The 19039-nt window shown below is 38.5% G+C and overlaps 1 protein-coding gene across 4 annotated transcripts in view; it reads left to right on the plus strand.

Annotated features, from left to right (window-relative positions):
- FRY (FRY microtubule binding protein) overlaps window positions 1-19039 on the plus strand; it is a 225898-nt gene that overhangs the window by 117316 nt on the left and 89543 nt on the right. For 3 of the 4 annotated variants that reach the window (XM_042460592.1, XM_042460591.1, XM_042460590.1), the window contains 11 exons: window positions 126-308; window positions 2368-2454; window positions 3271-3530; window positions 4834-5023; window positions 7761-7885; window positions 8977-9034; window positions 10436-10527; window positions 10729-10901; window positions 13807-13967; window positions 14723-14833; window positions 17324-17478. In XM_042460592.1, coding sequence (XP_042316526.1) covers window positions 126-308; window positions 2368-2454; window positions 3271-3530; window positions 4834-5023; window positions 7761-7885; window positions 8977-9034; window positions 10436-10527; window positions 10729-10901; window positions 13807-13967; window positions 14723-14833; window positions 17324-17478 — 1595 coding nt within the window. The remainder of the gene's footprint in view (window positions 1-125; window positions 309-2367; window positions 2455-3270; window positions 3531-4833; window positions 5024-7760; window positions 7886-8976; window positions 9035-10435; window positions 10528-10728; window positions 10902-13806; window positions 13968-14722; window positions 14834-17323; window positions 17479-19039) is intronic. The other variant, XM_042460589.1, reaches the window with a different exon arrangement.

Genomic DNA, 19039 nt, shown 5'->3' on the forward strand with positions numbered 1-19039 from the left:
ATATTTTTTCTTTTTTTTTCTTTTTACATTTCACTTTGCATATTATTATTCTTTATTGTAACACTGTGAACTCTTAGAGCGCAAGAGATAAAGTTGAATGAATAAATGAATAAATTATATTGCAGCTGATACCAAATGGATGCAGTCATAGGACACTGGCTGAAAGAAGTTCTTATTCCAATGTTCTCCATGCTGTCGAAGGCTTTGCACTTGTGTTACTCTGCAGTTTCCAGGTTGCCACACGTAAATTGGCAGTTTTGATTCTCAGAGAGATCCGTGCTTTATTTCATGCACTGGGACAAACAGAGGTATGGTTTTAATTTCCTATATCACATATTCTTTGTTCCCCATATAATGTAGCTTTAAAATAATATTTTATTTTATCACACAGGTTTACATTTTAAAAATGAAATTACTCAACAGTGCTGTGCTTGTTTATAGCAAGTTCTCATTGAAGTCTGTGGGAATTGCTATTCAGTAAATTAATGTAGGCGTTTTTATTTGCATGACCACAGAAGCACTGAGAATTGATGGGCTGAGGCCCAAACTATACATGATAGCAGGAAAGTTGTGATCAGATTTCCTAATTTTTTAAAAGGTATAGCATTTGTGGATTTGGCCCACAATATTGTGGAAAGGGGCTAACTATTTCCCCTAGGTGTTATTTTCCTGATGATAATCCTCCCCAAAAGCTGCTGCTTGCTCCCAGGGAAAAAGCATACAAGATATTGGCCCAGTACAGACCTCCCAAAAAGAGAGGTCTACTGGCGCCTTCTTTTACTGTGCGAGGAAGCTGCAGCAGACAAACCACGCGGCTTCCTCGTGTAGCAAAAAGAACCCACAAAAAGCAGGGTTTTTTTGCGGTGCCATAATGGTGCCACAGTGCGCCAATAGTGCACTCACAACGTTATTATGGCACCGCGATGTGCGGATGCTAAGCATCTGTCGCATCAAAATGGCGGTGCCCATTTGTACAGGGTCGAGTGCCCTCGACCAACCCCTAGCACGTGACGAGGGCGCCCCATAGGTCCATCTGTACCAGTCCATTGTATGGATTTCTGGAAGTTATGTTTCATTGCTCTTTGTGTTAAAATACCTATTTAATGTTCTATAATAACTTGTTGGAAATTGTACCCGTTTGATCTGTGAGCCCGATTTCTTTATGTTTATTCATCTGCTATATGTTTTAAAAATACTATTATACAGCTCATACTATTATACAGCTATTGTTCATCTTAGTGGATCAGATGGATTTGTTCTTTGGTAGGTTACTTTCAAGACAGGCAAAATGAAGGTTCTTCTTAGATTAGCACCTTTTCAACTTCTTAAGCAAGAAATTCATATGATTACTGCTTGAAATTACCTTTGCTATGTCTCTTGCACAACTGTGCTAATATTTATTCAGACACAGAAATGCTATAAAATAGGATCTTGGATTGATCCAAAATATGTTTGTTTTTAATTGTATTGAATTCAGATTAGTTGATACAACCTGTTTGTCTTCATTGCAATTATCATTTTAAAAAAGTTTTAGTACACTCCATTTTTCTCTTTACAACAGGCTTTAGCAGGTGACCTCAGAGGAAAAGGCCCTTCTCTAGTCCAGCAGGAGTGAGAGTTGAGGATAAAGCTGTTCCCCATTTCCTCTCAAACTGGATCTGGCTCAACACCAAAACTGCATGCAAAGTTGTCAGAAAAAAAGTGGTTATACAGTCACCCCTCCCGATTCACGGGGATCCATTTTGCTTGCCCCTCCTCAGTGAATCTGGAAAAATGCCAATATTAGAGTCACCATTGTTTTCAATGGCGGTGTGCTCCCATGTGTGCTGCTGCATGCATGCCTCAATCACACACACCATTTTGTCCCTGCTCACTTGCCATCCATGAACAGGTGAGACCGTGAACTCCCAAATCCGCAAATTGGGAGGGACAACTGTATTAACAAATAGAAATCCCTCAAGGGAGGAACCTCCCCCAGGAAAGAACAACTGTAACATTATATACATGAAAGTGCCTGATCTGAGGGAGGGTGGGTAGAGAAAGTTGACAAAACTTAAGAATAGCACTCAAGGGAACAGTTTAATCCCCCATCCTCACCCCAGCTGGACTAGAGAACGGCCTTTCCTTCTGAGGTCACCTGCTAAGGCCTGTCCCTGGCTCAACACAATCCAGTCCTCAGTGGCCAGCCATGGAGGGGAAATGGTGAAGCCCCCACAAGCAACATAGGTTACTGAAAAAGATCTTTCAAACTGCTGGAAAGTAGATGGCAGCAAAACTAGATCTTGGCAGAACATAATCAGACATCCAAACAAGTCTAGCACTTGTACCTCTTGTTAAATGTAAATACTGTCCCGTTCACTTGTACAGGATGATGACAGGCCTATGATAGATGTCATGGACCAGCTAAGTTCTTCTATTTTGGAAAGTTTTATTCACGTGGCTGTTTCTGATTCAGTAAGTACCTTGTTATTATCCCTGACAGCTAGCCGTTCACAATCTTTATGTCTAAATAAACAGAATCTGTGCATTCTTCAGAAAAGAATTAGGAATGTAGAGACAAAAATTGTAGGAATGTTGAACAACATTTTATATTGCTTTAGGCACTATATTTTATTATTCAGCAGATCACAAGTAATCTCTATAATCCATTGTTGCAATTCCAGCCCTTTGGCTATAATTGTTGCTGTATTGATATTTTCATTGATATTTTTAGTATCTAGCAGAAAATCATCTAACAAATGGTAGCCCCATCCATGAATTTCCATGCAGCAAGATAAATAGTTTTTATGCATTTAGGTTGCCCATAATTTGATACAAGTGGTCACTGGATCCTCCATTGAAATAGTGTATGACCATAATCCAGTAGTCTACCTTTAGTACAAGGAATGGGACATGCAGCCAAATAAATAACCTAAAAATAAAAATAACCTATAAAATAAAAAAGTGTTGGCCTGATTTTGATCATCGATTTTAATTGATTCCATAAGCTGAAGCATCCCTGTGTTAAAGAAAACAGATGCACTGAAAGAGAGCATTTGATAACTTAAGGATGCATTTAGATAAGTCATGAATGAAGGATTGGTGGGCTGGGAGATACAGTGTATATTGTTGGTGGGAGAAGGGAATGCCTCCATCTTTCCAGACTGAGGTTTGGCAACAGACATGAGGCCTAAAAGGTCATCTTACAAAGAAAATATAGAAATGCTGAAATAATATGATAGTGATTATGGTGCTTATTTCTTTTCTTTTCTTTTTTCTTTCTTTCCACAGACAACTTTACCATTAACACATAATGTGGATTTGCAGTGGTTGGTAGAATGGAATGCAGTCCTAGTTAATAGTCATTATGATGTAAAAAGCCCTTCCCATGTATGGATATTTGCACAATCAGTCAAAGATCCCTGGGTTCTCTGCCTTTTCAGTTTTCTTAGACAAGAGAATTTGCCAAAGCATTGCCCTACAGCTCTTAGCTATGCTTGGCCGTATGCTTTTACAAGGCTACAGCTCGTCATGCCTTTAGTTGATCCAAAGTAAGTTTTGCTATTATTTCATCACTTCTTGACTGCTAAGACTTTCTTGTATTGTTTATCTATTTTATTATTCTTTACTTTTATATTAAACTTAATCATAAAGTGAAATATCCAGTAGGGGTGTATGAATGCATGCACATTACATGAGATATAAATCAGATTTTTATGCGTTATTTCTAGTATGAAGTGTTGCAATAGGACTTGATTCTTTGCAATCTTTGCTCCCCTGTAGCTTATGAAGTCTGTGTTGGGCAAATCTAGCGCTCAGTTGTGGCTCTTCATGTGTAAAATACTAATTCTAATAAATTCTCTCACAGATTGCAATGTGGATTATATAGATTAAGTATATTATAAAGTATTTATAAATCCATTGATGAGTGTGTGGCTTTGTGTTTAGCAAGAATGAGCACAAAACATATTTTGTTGTAATAAAAAAAAACACACCTCTTTTGACTATCACTAAATAGGATTAATGCATAGCCATGGGTCTCAGTCCACCTGCCTGCTGGCTGATGACAACACATTTGTTGTTCAACCTGCTTGCTGATTAACAAAAATTGATTTACAAAGTCTGTCTGCTTGGCACTACTGGAATGACAGACACAGGAATCCACTTGGGTGGAATCCACTCTTACCTCCTGAAAATGAAATAGAAGCATCTGGTGGACATTACCTGGTTGCCCACAATCACAAGATACTATAACCACACACCTGATTGCCATGTATAATAGGCACACGTGCCTCATCTACCACTGAGGCAATCCTTTATAAAAATCTCCAAACACAGAAAGTATGGTTAGGGAATATGCTTGAAGGCAACTGAATATTGGTGTAGTATGGGAAGCTGCTTCTGTGAGCCAGGATTCAATTTCTTTCTCCTCCTCCTCCTCCTCCTCTGGTTATATTGATCTGAATATACTGTTCCAAACAAAAATCCATCAGTGATACCTTTATTGGTCAACCGAAATGCACAATACACTTGTTGCAAGCTTTCAAAGCTCCATGGGCTTGTTCATCAGACAAGATGTTACAAACAAAACAGGAGAGAGGAAAAAAAACAACAATTGGAGATGTTAGTCAGTGCCTGCATGTTGTTTCAGTCCTTAGTAAAGATAGAGAGAATATCTTTTACAAGCAGGCTCCTCCTCCTTCTGGCCATGCGGATATATTGTTATTACTGTGGCTGCTTCCTGCCCCTATTGTTATTGGATTTGTGTGGCTACCATTTCTCAGAAAATTATCAAAGCAAATACTGATAAGTAATGTCTGAAATGAAAGTGATAATTTTAAACAATATTTCCAGCAGCCCTGTGAATGCAAAGAAAACCAGTACAGCAAGCAGTGGAGACCATTATGTAACATTGTGGAGAAATTATCTTATTCTCTGCTTTGGAGTTGCAAAACCCAGTATTATGAGTCCTGGACATCTTCGTGTTTCAACTCCAGAGATCATGGCTACCACGCCTGATGGCACTGTTAGCTATGATAACAAGGTAATGTCATACTTAATTTGAATGACTTCTGCGTCCTATAACAAAAAGGTCCATTTATATTGTATAGTTTTGACCCAATATTCAAGCCTGCTTTTTCAGTGCATTTGATGCGCTTGTTACCTGCAGTGGAGATTCCAAGAAGATGCTGCAATGTATATTCAAAGAATATGAATAATTACCAGGCTGTGTCCTCCTAGAAAATAGTTCTACAAAAGGTCTAGAATGAATGAATGGAGAGGTACCTTTGAGATTAATTGCCAACCAAAATTGGCAGCGATGATGATGATGATGATGATGATGATGATGATGATGATGATGATGATGATTTATTTCTAGCCTGCCCAATCACGAAGAATCCGGGCAGGTTACAACAGTAAAATACATCAAGTTACAACAGAGTTAAAAAAAAATCTCAAACCCTAGACCTACCCCCCCATTCCCAGTACTAAAACAGAATTAAACAGTCATGGTATAAATACATTAAAGACATTAAACAAAAAAATAGGCAGAAAGATATGCGGGGAAGAATAGACAGATGAAGGGACAAATATCTCTATATCTGGGGAGGATAACTAAGTTGGAAAGGCCTGCCGGAAGAGATCCATCTTGAGTGCTTTCTTAAAAGCTGTCAGAGTGGAAATATGATGGATCTCCTCCGGCAGGTCTTTCCATAGTTTTGGAGTAGTAATAGAAAAGGCCCTCTGGGAAACAGATGTTAGCCTAGATTTTTTTGGCTGTTATAGATTTCTTCCAGAGGACCTTAGTGTGTGGGGCAGACAATAGAGAAGAAGGTGTTCCCTCAAGTACTCTGGGTCCAAGCCATGTAGGGCTTTAAAGGTAATCACCAACACCTTGTACTTTGCCTTGTACTAATAGGCAGCCAGTGCAGAGACTTCAAGACCGGTGTTATATGGTCATTCCTAGAAGTTCCCGTAATCAATCTGACTGCCATATTTTGTACCAACTGAAGTGTCCGAACTTGACACAAGGGTACCGCATGTAGAGTGCATTGCAGAAGTCCAGTCGAGAGGTTACCAGTGCATGTACTACTGTTTTCAGGTCCCTTGGCTCCAGGATGGGGCACAGTTGGCATATCAGACGAAGCTGATAACAGGCGCTCCTGGACTGTCGAATCCACCTGAGCTGTCAGTTGGAGCGACGAGTCAATGAGCACCCCCAAACTGCGGACCGAATCTTTCAGGGGAACTGTGACCCCATCCAGAACTGGCTGACACAACTCCATTCCTGGATTTGGGGTTCCTATAGCAAGTACCTCCATCTTACCTGGATTCAGCTTGAGTCGGTTTTCCCTCATCCAGTCTATTACCACCCCAAGACAGGCATTCAGAGGAGAGATGCCATCCTTAGTCACTGCTTCAGTCCAAGACATAGAGACATATATTTGGGTGTCATCAGCGTACTGATAACACCCCGCCCCATGTCTCTAGATGATCTCGCCCAGCAGCTTCATGTAAATGTTAAATAACATTGGGGACAGAATCGCGCCCTGAAGGACACCTGATTTGAGCTCCCTCTTGGCCAAACAACTGTCCCCAAGCGACACCATCTGGAACCTGCCCGAAAGGTAGGACTGGAACCACTGCAATGCAGTGCCTCCAATACCCAACTCTCTCAGTCGCTCCAGGAGGATACCATGGTCAATGGTATCGAATGCCACTGAGATGTCCAAGAGCACCAACAGGGTCACACTTCCCCAGTCGATGCCCAGACGGAGATCATCGACTAAGGCAACCATGGCAGTCTCCACTCCGTATCCTGTCCTGAATCCAGTTTGAAATGTTACATAGGGGCAAGTTGGATACTTTCTCTTTCTCTCAGCAATTAAGCCTATAAGTGAATTGTCATATTGCAGCATGGGCCTGGGAAGTCCTAGAAATTTCTTTAAATTTTTGTTGTTTGACTGTTAATCATTCCGAGTCATTATATGGAGGACTTCTGGGAACTTCAGTTTTAATAACATGTAATCTCTTAATTGACACTGGTACCTCTATCACAACTCCTATACTTTTTGTTTCTAATGAAGAGCTCTTCTAAAGTTTTTAGATGGCATGTTTGCTTTGTGGAGATATCGCATGGTATTCCAGTTGTATCACCAGCTTAACTGAGCTAATTTGAAAATTCTTTTATTCAGTTACCAAGGTCATAGAGACATGTTGCCAAGATGCCTTTTTGTGGTAGGGACTAAAAATGGGAAGTATGTTGATCTGTTTATACACGCATACCATTTGTGTTACTAACACAAATTTTTCATAACTATTACTGGTTCATCTCTGAAATCTTTGGATAATACTCCACTATTTGAGAGGAAGATACACAGCAAAGACAAATTAATTCCCACTACAAAGTAATGCATCACCACCTTACAGTTATCTTTTATCCCACCAGAATTGTGGGCCAAATTAAATTCTCCAGGATCCCTATTCCCAGCTCATCTCCTCTTGGACAATCTGAAGTATTATTGGCTGGTATTCTCATCTAGTTTATCTACTGAAGCCAAGTTGGTACAGCTCTATAAGCTGGCTTTATACATTGCATAGACATTACCTAACTTGATTGTCATTCATATTGCTTCTTTTATATTTAATCTATTTAATCCTGACTTGTACTATGTGACTTCTTAATTCATCAGTGACACTTTTAAACTACTGTATATATTTTGCAATCTGTAATTTTTCATAATGCTTTAATGATTTTTTAAAAATTCATTTATTTTTAGACTATAGGAACGCCATCTGTTGGTACGTTGTTAAAGCAACTTGTGCCTTTGATGAGACTTGAAAGCATAGAAATTACTGAGTCACTTGTACTGGGCTTTGGAAGAACAAATTCACTTGTTTTCAGGTATCTATATGGCACTGATTTCTCATGGCTCAAGTTTACTTTAGTGTTAGTGTGCTAGATTTTAAAGGCAACTATGTATATTTTTCCCCTTCCTAAGACATCAGTAAGTCATAGAAGTATGTATTGTATGTACAGCGCTGTGTAAATTTACAGTGCTTTATAAATAAAGGTTAATAATAATAATAATATGAAATTATTTTATTACATAATTATTATATGAAATGATTTTTTTATTATGGTATACTGGTACTTTGTTTAATTATTTTCTCTCTGTTCCTGTCTCAGTTTGAAACTAATAATATACACTCATCTCTCCACATTCACTGGGGTTAGGGGCACAGGACCCCCGTGAATGTGGAAAAACTGCAGATAACAAAAGCACTATGTTTTTACCGGAGAGAACACCTCTCTGGGAATCTCTAGGTCCTCCAGTGCCACTCTGTGGTCAACATCTGCCAGTTTTTGACCATAGAATTGTGCTGGAGGAGCTACTAATGCCTAGTGGAGTGTTCTCTCTAGGAATCTCTAGGTCCTTCAATGCAACTTTTGGTTAAAGTTGACCATTGAGTTGCACTGGAGGACCTAGTTATTCCTAGTGAGAACATATTAATAAAATCTGTGAATAATCAAATCCGCAAAAGTCAAAGCCACAAATGTGGAGGAACGAGTGTATATCAAAATAAGTGGACCGACGTTGGGATGACCCTGCTGTATTCTCGCACTGTTATTTCAACCCCATTTAAACCAGCATTGTTTTGAGTCACATACATGTTGCAACAGTGGTGCAACTTTTAACAAAGCTCTGATCAACATGTGAAAGAAGGCATGGACATGGCCTTACCCTTCACTGTTGGACAGTACTCTGTATTGACTGCCCTGTGGTGTACACAGTTACATGGTGTGTCCATGTAACAAAGAGAACTTGGCATCCTTTGTCCAGACCATTCCTTATTTATTGGAGCAATTGCATGAAGATCCAGCTGCATGTAGGAACAAGGCAATAAAGAATCCACTATATTTACTGCCATGAAACTTGATTATACAGCTGTTCAGTTGATGGAGACAAACAAAGCACTTTGTTTTTAATCTAGGGAATTAGTTGAAGAACTTCATCCATTAATGAAAGAAGCATTGGAGAGAAGACCAGAGGTTGGTTGATGTAATTGAGCTTTACATGTTTAATAGGTAACGTGTTTATAAAAGTGAGGAACAATGAAAAGGAAGAAAAAAATACTGTCAGTATTGAAAAGTGATATTAATTTTAGATTTGTCAAGCTTTTAGTGTAGTAATTGTTTATAAATGTGCATCAAATCAGCTTCAGAGGGCCTCTGAAGACCTGGAAGGTAGGAGGAGGCCAAAGGCGATCATGCCAGGCCTCATTGCTCTCTTGCTGCCTTTGCAGAGGCCTGGGAAGGTAGGAGCAGGCCGGGCGCGCGCTAGCTTCAGCAGACCTCTGAAGGTCTGGAAGGCAGGAGGAGGCCGGCTGCACACGCTGGGCTGCAGGTCTTTATTGCAGCCTGAGCAGGCTGGGCTTAACCCAGTGTATAAGACGACCCCCGATTTTTAACAAGATTTAAAAGGGTTAAAAAGTCAACTTATATGCTGGAAAATACGGTAGTAATACCCTTTTCAGTAAATGAAATGAAAATACAAGATGAAGCTCTTCCTTTCTCTCTCTCTTTTCTTTTCCTTCAAGCATTTCTAGCGTGTAGCCTAAGTTTTTCTTTTTCTTTATGGTTTGCTCTGCGTGTGCTGAAAGCTTAAAATAGGTAGTTTGAGAACAACTATTGAACATATTGTCTGTTGCACCATGGCACTGGATTTACACCACTAATGCAAAGCGATCCACTGTAAATCTTTCTCTGAACTGTTTCTTGCAGAAAACATGTAATCTACAGTGTTGTCTGCATGTACTACTAAAAAAGTTCAAATATGTCAGAAGGCATTATAGCAATAGCAATTACATTTCTATACTGCTTATCAGTGCACTTAAGCACTCCCTGAACGGTTTACAAAGTGTAAGCTAATTGCTCCCAACAATCTGGGCACTCGTTTTAACGATCTCGGAAGGATGCAAGCTTGAGTCGAGCTTGAGCCCTTTCGCTGGTACTGAACTCAAAACGTTATGGTTTGTGAGTGAGTTGGCTGCAGTACAGGCATTTAACCACTGCGCCACTAGGAGCATCATCTCTATAAACACTGGCTCATGGCCTAGGTACAATTTTACAGTGGTACCCCGGGATACGAATTACCCAGCTTACGAATTTTTCGGGATACGAAAAAATCCCATAGGGATTTATTGTTTCGGCTTACGAAGGTTTTTTCGGGTTACGAAAAAACCTTGGCGCTATTTCGCCACCGGAGGGCAGCAGAGAGCTATTTTTTTCCATTAGCGCCTATGGCAATTCGGCTTACGAAGGTTTTTCGGGTTACGAAATTAGCCGCGGAACGAATTAATTTCGTAACCCGAGGTACCACTGTATTTTATTTTTAAGATTGGCTTCTGTGTAAGATATAATTAGTATCACTATTTTTTTCTTCCAACACAGAATAAGAAGCGACGAGAGCGACGAGATTTGCTGCGGTTACAGCTACTGCGAATTTTTGAATTACTTGCTGATGCTGGTGTGATAAGTGATAGGTAGGATAATGGTTTGCCGATGGAAGACTGCCCTGTGATGGTACTAATAACTCCTTGCTGTTATTACAACTTTTTCATGTCTATTAAATACCTCCTTTTTTACAGTCTTGTAATATGTTTTAAATGTTATAGTCTACCTAGACTTGTTCTTGTTTAATCTGAATTGTCTTTTTTAACACTTTCTACTTTTTTATATCATAGTACAAATGGAGCCTTGGAACGAGATACCTTAGCACTTGGAGCCTTATTCTTAGAATATGTTGACCTGACTAGAATGTTGTTGGAAGCTGAAAATGATAAAGAAGTGGAAATTCTTAAAGACATGAGAGCCCATTTTAGTGCAATGATTGCTAACTTGATTCAGTGTGTGCCAGGTATGGAGATGTGATGATCATGTAAATTATAGAATTACAAAGATTAAAAGAAAGGACAGGATTTGACAAAAACATAGTAGGGATCATGTTGGGTATAGGAGAGAAGGATGTGTCATATAGTGCGTAGGAGTATAGAAAAGTATATATACTGTACTAAGGAAGCATGAGAATAAATTTATAAATAAATCACCCATTCATTTTAAGGAAATTACATTTAAAAGCTGCTTCATTTGTTAACATTTCTGCTTAGGAGATATTTTTCATGTAGAACTTAAATGTATAGACTGTTGTATTTGGCTAGTGTACAATGTGCATTTGTTGATAAGCTATCATTTACAGTAAATGGCTGCACAGTGGTTTACTATTCTAAATAGTGTGGACTTTTGTAATGGAAGCATCCTAAATTGACTTGCATCCTAGCAGCTCAGCCTAAGTGGGTTTTGGCTGCCAAATGGTTGCTGTAGAGACTGCAAAGGAACAGTTGGCTTTCATCTCCAGACAACTACCTTCTGTCACATTAAATGATCATTGTTGTTTTTTTAAAAAAAATATCATTGTAGCATAGGCTTTATTTAGCTATGTTTATGGCACTGTGGGCTGAATGAATGCTTTGCAAATTGAGCAGATTCCATTTATTGAGATAGTTTAAAAGGCTTCTACCTTATGCACTGAAGGCTTCTTTTGTGTTTATTGAACATATCCATTAGATTCATTGCATGGCCTACAAAGCATTAAACTTAACTGTGTTGAACACTGCATGGATTCTACTGCACAGTTACCATCTGAAACAATAAGCATTCCTTTTTTTTAACATGGCATTACCTCACCATTAATATAGAATTTTAGTTTCATTCCTTATACAGTTCTCTTGCACCAAAATAACCTTTTCCATTTCTCAAATACAGTTGTATTTACATTCAACATAGCTATCATTTCAGGTTATTCAGATGTGCAAAACATAATGTGTGTAACCCAATTCAAACTCTATGCAGAACAGAAGTTAAGGTCATCCCATCCAGTTTTCCTAGACTGTAGTTGTCCCTACCCACTTAGCAATTACACATTGCAGTTCACATTGGCATAGGCAGAACTTGGCCATGCTGGCTGGAGAATTTGGGGAGTTGTAGTCCAGAACAAGTAATATTTCCAAGCTTTTCCAAGTAGGCACATTACTTGTATAACCACAATGCAGATAGGCCCTATCATCTAAAAAAATCAAAAACCAAAATCATAGATCTGAACATCTACAAATCAAAATGTATAGAATTTACTGAGAGCCAGCATGGTGTAGTGGTTTGAGAGTAGGACTAGGAGTCTGGAGATCAGGTTCTGTTCCCTGCTCAGCCAGGAGCCCTGGTGGCGCAGTGGTTAAATGCCTGTACTGCAGCTACTTACTCAAAACCACAAGGTTGCGAGTTCAAGACCAGCAAAAGGGCTCAAGCTCGACTCAGGCTTGCATCCTTCCGAGGTTATTAAAATTAGTACCCAGATTGTTGGGGGCGAATTAGCTTAGAGTTGTAAACCACTTAGACACTTCTTAGGCGGTATGAAGCAGTATATAAATGAAGCTTGTTTGGGTCTTTGGGTGCCTTAGGGCCGCCATAAGTCAGAAACATCTTGAAGGCACACAACAACATAGAATTTACTTAACAGTAGTAGTAGAATTTTATTTTGTATAGTTCTTTCTTGTATTTGAAATGTGTGTTATTGAGTTGTAATCCTTATAACAACTCTTTAAAGTAAATAAGTATACTTACCCCATATATTATAGTTGGGAAGCAGATTCAGACTAGCAACTTGTTGATTTACAGCTTTGCCTTTTAGCTATTATAAGCTACAACAGCTGTCTTTGGACATTGTTTTTGTCCATATACTCTACCTGTATATGTAAAATCCAATTGGAACTGGAGACAAATATTGTATATGGTCTTTATGGCCAGAATAATCTACGCCCAAAAATGGAAAGGAAAAAATACTCCAGATATAGACGAATGTGTAACAAAATGTTAATGGTAATAGAGCTGGACAAATTAACACACTGGATAAATGAGAAATCATTGGAAATAGTAGAAAAATAATGAGAATTACTTATAGAAATACTATAATTATTATAACTGTAAGAATAAATGGAGCTGAACAAAACAGAAAATGTGTGTGTGTGTGTGTGTGTGTACACACACATACACATATTAAGCAAATCATACAAGAATCTCACAAAACTAAGAAATCAATAATACACTGAAGCTAGACATAATAAAGTACAGGAGAAATAGAAGTGGATAACGGTAAAAATTGAAGTCACACATACCAGAGGGACTAGGTTCAGAAATAGAAATATAATTTATAGAGATTATAGTTTAATTGTAATACAAAATATCAGTTTATAATATATGTTAATTATAGAGCAACAAAATGCAACACTCTTTGTTTTTAAGTACACTGTAATAAAATAAATTTTAAAAAATCAAATTTGTGAATGTCAATTTATATAAATTTGGTGTATGTATATAGAGCTGTATATAATAAGATTTGTGCCCTTATTGTGGGCCCAGTTTATAGCTATTTGAGTCAGTTGATTGTTGGAGAAGCCCAGTGGAAATGATTCATCCATTTAATTTTCTTGTTGATGATTCTGGGATCTGCATTTTTATTTATGCATCTTCAACCAGAATATGAACACCAATGACAAAATTAGTACAGTAACAGAATTTGAGTATCTGTCAAGTATCTCATATAGTTCTTATAGTCACATAAAAGTGAATTCTTGCAAAGCTTCTCAATGTGTACATCCAGGAAAATTATTCTGCCGGTTATCCTAGGGCCACAGAATTTTACACCTTAATTTTGCTTCTGTTTCCCTCTGCTTAACAAGTTTATAAGGATAGCTTTATGTTTCTTCACTCAGTTCACCACAGGAGATTTCTCTTTCCTCAGCAAAGCCTGAGGCACCACCTCTTCATCTTGTTTAGTCAGTGGGCTGGACCTTTCAGTATCATGTTTACACCTCTGGATCGTTACAGTGATAGAAACCACCAGATCACAAGATACCAGTACTGTGCTCTAAAGGTACATCATGATTGCTTCCACTGTATAAAAGTGTCCATGCTAGTTAAACTCTTTTTAAATATAGAAAACTGGAAGAGGCTGAAATATTAGCTTCATTTTTACATAAATAATGTGTTTTCTCCTCCCTCACGCCCCAAATACAATTACCTACAGTATTTGCCTTGTGCCTTAGTCAGTTTTTGTGCAAGATTGGTAGGTACTTTTGAAAATGGGGAAGGTTAGCATTGACAGGAACATTTTAAACCTCTGATTTGCTTTGAGGCAGCTAAAGTATATTGCTGAATTCTTGAGCTTAATTTGAAAACTGGTTCATATATATTTTCCATGGAATGTTAATATGAGGCAAAATGAGGTGAATATGACAAAGATGGAAGTCACTGTCAGTTTGATTAATATATTGTAGGAATTTGGTGGGAGCTGAGTGTAGTTAAGATAAGAGTAGACTGATTAAGGCCATAGGGTAATGATCGAAGTGATAGAAGTCCTTTTATCTGACTGACATGTTGGTGGGGGTTGTGCTAGGATATATTTAGATTAATACATTTTACAACATCTAAATTTACACTTCACTTTTTCTATAGCAGCCTACCTTTGGTTTCTTTAATATTTCCATTACTACATTGTTTACTATGTTATTATGTGTTTAGAATGCAGTGGTCCTACAGCATATAATGAGGAGCACATTTAAATAAACTAATAAACAGAGTGTGTTTAGTTACATTTGCATAACCAACCCTTTTGCTTTCTGTTGTCAGGCAATGTCAGCGGTACTATGCTGTGGCCCAGTATTTGACAATGTGGGTCTTTCCCCTGATGGCTATCTCTACAAATGGCTTGACAATATTTTAGCTTGTCAAGATTTACGGGTGAGTAACTCAGCAATGATAAACATTTTGAAAATAATTTTGAATGTGTTGTTTGTCAAATGCTGTCTACTTGAAGACAATGACTCTTCATGGCTTTGCTGTTTAGCATGGCAAACAGTAGCATCAGTATACTGCATACAAGAAAAAATAATCTGCTGCTATGCCTGCACTCTTGAAGTAGTGAAAAGATTTGTATTATGTTTTGTTTCAAGACAAATTCTTTGTGTGGTTTATGAATCTAATCTTTTGGCTGAGAAGTACTCAAGGCATTTCAGTGCTCTACAAATCAAAAAGGTCAAGGGCAGTATAATCTCAATATGTGTTTGCCTCTCTGGAGTCTTTCCAAACCACATACCACCCACCTGATTGCAGGCTCTGTGAAATGCTAATGTGAAAGCACTTCCTGCTAACTGGAAATAGTTGTTGGTGAATCAAATCAGTATGAGTGGGCAGATATTTAGAGTACTCCAGAAAGGTACTAGACTTAGGATAAAAATAAGAACACTGTCATATGCTGTCAGTGTTTTCTTTGTAGGTTGGGTCTCTGCCACATGAAATGAGGCTGAACCTGTTTTAAAATGCCCTCACAGAAACCGTTTAACAGTTGTTCTTGTGTATATAGGTGGAGCAGTTCATATGTATTTGGAGTTAAATGTGACAACTTCATTCATTTTTAACGTGTTATTCTACTTTCAAGGTTTAACCTTAGAATAAACTTTGGAATGTTTTGATGGCAAGATGTGGATGAGCAGAAAGTAGGCATGAACAACTAATAAGATAGTAGAATTCAAAGATATAGTCTTGTTAGTCTGAATCAGAATGCAAAGGGATCTTGTAGCAGATTTGAGACTAACTGAGGCTGTATCTACACTGCAGAATTAATGCAGTTTGACATTGCTTTAACTGCCATGGCTCAATGCTATAGAATTCAGCTACTTGTAGTTTAGTGGGATATTTAGCCTTTTCAGTCAGAAAACTCTGATGCTGCAACAAACTACAAATCCCAGGATTCCATAGAGTGGAGCCATGATAACTAAAGCAAAATCAAACTGCATTGATTCTACAGTGTAGCAGCAGTCTGAGAGAAAGCAGTTGGTAGCATAAGCTTTTGGAGACTTAAGTCTACTTCATCAGATGCATCTGATGAAGTAGACTTACGTCTATAAAAGTTTGTGCTACCAACTATTTTTGCTCAAGTTAGTCTTGAAGGGGCTACAAGATCTCATTGCATAGTAAACTGGTAGGATTAGAGCGATGCCAAACTGTAGGTGCAGAGAAATCTGTGTCAACTAGAAAAATACAAAAGCTAAACACTGGAATGCTAGATTGTTTATTCATATGTCACTTCTACACAGCCATAAGATGTGCAGACATTTGAAGATATATCTGTACCTCTTATGACTCATCCTTCCTACTCTTATTTATACTGTGTTGTGATCTGGCATAACACCATGCTCATACAGCAAAGAACAACTGTACCTTAGAACATTTGCACTTGCTTACTGCTTCCAGCATCATTAGGATATCTTTGAAATGCTAGCACATTTCAAAGCATGATTGATTTGTTGCATCTACAGTGCATTTCATCCAAGCGCTCACTGTAGAGTGAAGGAATTGTTGACATTGGATGGTGTTGTGGTATATATAGGTGAAGTGGCTTGGGCATTGCACTAGGTCTCTGAAGACCAGGTTTTGAATCATCGCTCAGCCATTGAAACTCACTGGTTGACCTTGGGCAAGTCACACTCTCTAGCCTCAGAGGAAGGCAAAAACAACCCCCCTCTGAACAAATCTTGTCTATAAAATCCTGCACAACCTTACCTGGAACTAAGGGGCTCAAGAGACTTCCCCTTTGGAGCGGCCTGCATCCACCGCTTTCTCACCAGATTGGGGCCATCAGAGGGCCTAAGTTCCTTCGAAATCAGTGAACTTTTGACTGGATATGTATAGGAGTGGGCTGCAAGTCTTTCAGTGATTATTAGCATTAAAAGATAAAAAGAGTATCAAAATCAAAATTATTTATTTATATCTATATTATACATACATACATACATATGCCATAATAACAGAATACTTGTTATCAGATACTGAGAAACCAAAGGAAGCTGGATGGCCATTGTTTGTTTGGTTTTTTCCCCCCCTTCCAGTCCTTTCCCCCCGCTAACAAAGTTCTTGTCCTGATAGGCTTTGAGCTGATTCAGCTGGAAATTTCTAATACTCTTGATTATTGATACAAATATTGGTCAAGGTCTAATGGTGCACATTTGTGTCCAGTACTGTCCCCTTCTATTTTTACTGAGGACTCCTTTGGTACAAAATGTGCTTCAAAGGGTTTCCAAGTCCTCCATAGTAGGTTTTTAGGGCGCACAGAGAGTTAGGAGGAGAAGTCTGATTCTGGTGAAAGAATCAGGATCCAGCAGACGCATACGATTTGATCATGGGCATCATGCGTTATACTTCAGAACAATATGCTATTTTCTGTGTATTCAGGTTCATCAGCTTGGCTGTGAAGTTGTTGTCCTGTTGCTCGAATTAAATCCTGACCAAATAAATCTCTTCAACTGGGCCATAGACCGATGTTATACTGGATCATACCAACTTGCATCAGGATGCTTCAAAGCCATTGCAACTGTGTGTGGAAGCAGGTACAAGTAATTCTTTTTGTTAAGTTTTTAAAATGTAGATACAGATATGAAATCAGTTTCTCATAGAAACAGTATGTAGCTCATCTATATAACAATGGCAGTTGCAAGTACAAGTATGATGGGATCAGGTGGAGAACAGGGACAGACATATTTTCAGGAAGAATCCTGAATAAAACCAGCAATTTGTTTTGTTTTTGTTCTTATATACTCTTTTCAGAAATCAAATTGCTCATTTGAAGATTCATAGGGAAATGGTTCCCTATAGGGATCAATAATTCTTCAAGTATGAAATGTTAGGTACTTGCAGTTAAATAACTCTGCAGGTTTTAGATAGGAATAAGTTTAATTTGACAATTTGAAAACATATATAATCTCATGTTTATTTACCTTTTGCTAGTGTACCTTGTGGATAATCATGCTCTAGAAATGATAGGACAAAACCACCAGTGAGAAAGTAGAAATGAATAAACATTTTCTTAGGCAGAGGGCCTGAGGCTAAGCAATTCATCTCTCTACTTTTCTTAGAAAATAGACACTTATGTTAACTTGATGTCATACTGGAGGGAACAAAACCTGGGGCCAGATATGACATGTTTGCAGTGAATATTGCTGTACTTCTCTTGAAAAAAATTCTAGTATTTTTTGGCAATATTGTTATCATTCTTGTGAAAAGCATGGGAAAAATAATAGAAGTAAATATATATCTTTGAAAAGCATCAGGTAAAAGAAGAAGTAAGTCAGTACTAATATAAATCCAATTAATTCAGTGAGTCAGCTCTAGTTGGGACTAGCTTTTGGATTTAAGTCATTGGCTACAGGTCCACAAGAAAACTGAGAAGCTTTGTGGCATGTGGAAAGAGTAAGAATGAATGAGAGTAAGAATAAGGCAGACAATGTAGGCATTGGGCTTGGTAGCACCTCTAGCAGGACAGATGGAGGGTACAAGAACCTGCTGTAATATTTTAATTTCCAATGCATGTTTTTAATTGTTTTTAATTTATTGATAATATAAACACATTTTAGTTCATGGAGAGAGTGGGACAGGGTATAAATACTTTCTGACCCTCTAAAACAGGGTCAAAAGTTGGGGGGGCGTCTTGTACGCCGGTAAGAATACTTACCTGGTTGTCCTGCCAGCTTCCAAAGCCCTCCGGAGCTCTTTGGAAGCCGGCACAAGGGGGCCTCCCTGGCTGCCGGCTTCCAAAGCCCAGCGGATGCAGAGCCCTTTGGAAGTCGGCGTTTGTGGGCATCAGGCCCCCTAAACTTGGCCTATAGTAGGCCAGAGCACTGCCTGCATGCAAGGCAGGCTTTGCAAGCCTCAGCAAAGGCCTGGGGTAAATAAAAATAAAAAATGAGAGAGAGAGAGAAAGGGAGATAGATAGACACACACAGAGAGAGATAAATAGATAGACAGATGAGAGAGAGAGAGAAAGAGAGAGGGAGGGAGGGAGGGAGAGAGAGAGGGAGATAGATAGATAGATAGATAGATAGATAGATAGATAGATAGGTAGGTAGGTGAGAGAGAGAGAGGGAGATACACAGAGAGAGAGAGAGGGAGAGA

This window comes from Sceloporus undulatus, chromosome 3, assembly GCF_019175285.1.
Source record: "Sceloporus undulatus isolate JIND9_A2432 ecotype Alabama chromosome 3, SceUnd_v1.1, whole genome shotgun sequence".
Classification (NCBI taxonomy): Eukaryota; Metazoa; Chordata; class Lepidosauria; order Squamata; family Phrynosomatidae; genus Sceloporus; species Sceloporus undulatus.